The following is a 1,921-nucleotide window of genomic DNA, read 5'->3' as shown; positions in this document are numbered from 1 at the left end:
ACACACATATATATATACACATGAACGGGGGCCGCTGCCGGTTTCGCAGCTGGGCCGATATATCCTGCCGCCCCTCCTCCCACCCCCAAGGGTACCGTATTTTTACGCGGCCCAGGCCGCCATTATTAATGACCGCGGAAACCGCGTCAAAGATCTCACGAAGCGTGCGCGAGCGTGATCCGTCCGCGTGTGTACGATACGCATTTTTTCAAATGCGCCGCCACCGCCGCCATCGCCGCCGCCAAGTGATAAATGGCGGCTACTAAACCGGGGGAGCCGGAATGTTCTTGTCCCACAGGCGGAGAGAATCGGGCGAGAGATCCGTGGATCAGCTGCTAGACGCATCGTGATTTAACGCGGCTCGCATCTATATGACGTGCCATTGTGATTTAGGTGTTTAGATATTAACGGTTCCGATATTACGTTCGAGCCGCTTCGTTTGCTCTCCCAGCTTCTGGGAATCTCGGTCCTCGTTTCTCTGTGATTTTTATTTTTTTTCTTTAAGTATATTCGATGATCGGTGGAAGAGGAAGGAAGTACGTGTATTAGTGGTGGCGATGGCTCGATGTTATTAATGGGAAGCGTAATTTTCAGCAGCCTATGTTTATTAATATGGAAAGAGCGCTCCATTACGATCGATATATGGGGATACGTGTTGATTGTTATCGATACAGGATGCGCGATGACTCCTCTTCCTTTCTCGCTGATTGATACGCTGATCGATATGGTGTACGAGGTATTACGTCTCCCTTTCTGAATAAGATCTTTATTATCTAGATTTCGAACGGAGAAATTTTCTCGATCGAATATTTAATACATCTCGATATTCGTTATGTTTCGATATCAAAAAAACAATTGAACGAATGGAATTAGATCCCAGACTTCTTCAACCTGGCCACGTCAGCCTCTAAACTGTGAAGTTTCCGGGTCAATTCTCGAACTTGCTCGTTCAACCCGGCCACGCTTTGAGGCAACGAGTCCGAGGAAGCGATCTTCCTGTCCACGCATTTGTTCAGAATCGCGTCATCTTGCTGCGCACCTGGCTCGTGAGCCAGACACTCCTCGATCAGAAGATCGGTTATGCCCCAATCCCTGATGAAACGTATGTGATTCCTTCCCAGATACCAAGTCATGGAAAAGCGACATCTGTACGCCCACGGGTTGCCCGCGATCAAGATCGTTCCAAGTTTCTTCAGCTTCTTCAACGTTTCCGGTTGTAGACAATTGGAGAGCTCGTTGTGGGCGATGTCCCAAACTTCCAACTCGGTCAACAGATCGTAAATTTGGGGATCTATGTCGGTGATCCGATTACGCCACACGATCAACGCCTTCAGACTCCTCGCCACGTCCCTGATCCAAGATGCGTCGATGCTTCGGATCTTGTTATCAACCAAACCCAATACTTTTAATTTGCCGAGACCGCTGAAAGCCCCCGGCTCGATCGTTTCCACGCCGCATCCGGTTATGTTCAACTGTTCCAACGATTCGGAAAGTTTGGCGAACGAGCCGGCCCGAATCGTGCTCAGATTCGATTCCACGATATTCAATCCGACCGCGCCAAATGGCAATACCGATTCCTGTTTGACATATTTTCTTCTTTTTAGAAAAAGTTTGCTTAAAAAAAATGAAATTTTGCTCGATATTCCGGAAAATTCAATGTTCGCGAATATATAGCTCCAATTATTTAAATCGTATCGCGATGATTAAAGGGAGTAAATTATTCGCGGCAAATATTATTGCGCTTAATAGAGCTGTAATATTAACAGATGTAGAACACGTGTCGTACGCGTATTATATAATTTCGAATGGATTGAAACGAAAATTTCGATTCAACGATCCTCGTCGGACTGGAAGAAACGAAATTCGAGAAAAATTAACTCGATCGCGATCAAACCGACTTTACCGCATCGAAATAAAAAAT

At 46.3% G+C, this 1,921-nt stretch overlaps 1 protein-coding gene across 1 annotated transcript in view; it reads right to left on the bottom strand.

The window, feature by feature from the left end:
• Nucleotides 1-838: 838 nt before the first annotated feature.
• Nucleotides 839-1,921, bottom strand: part of LOC102681238 — a 1,461-nt gene continuing 378 nt past the window's right edge. The window contains exon 2 of the mRNA XM_006614632.2: nucleotides 839-1,577. Coding sequence (XP_006614695.1) covers nucleotides 870-1,577 — 708 coding nt within the window. The 3' untranslated portion in view covers nucleotides 839-869. The remainder of the gene's footprint in view (nucleotides 1,578-1,921) is intronic.

The sequence above is a fragment of the Apis dorsata genome, unplaced genomic scaffold (genome assembly GCF_000469605.1).
Source record: "Apis dorsata unplaced genomic scaffold, Apis dorsata 1.3 scaffold_194, whole genome shotgun sequence".
Classification (NCBI taxonomy): domain Eukaryota; kingdom Metazoa; phylum Arthropoda; class Insecta; order Hymenoptera; family Apidae; genus Apis; species Apis dorsata.
This window is presented reverse-complemented; position numbering and strand designations above follow the sequence as displayed.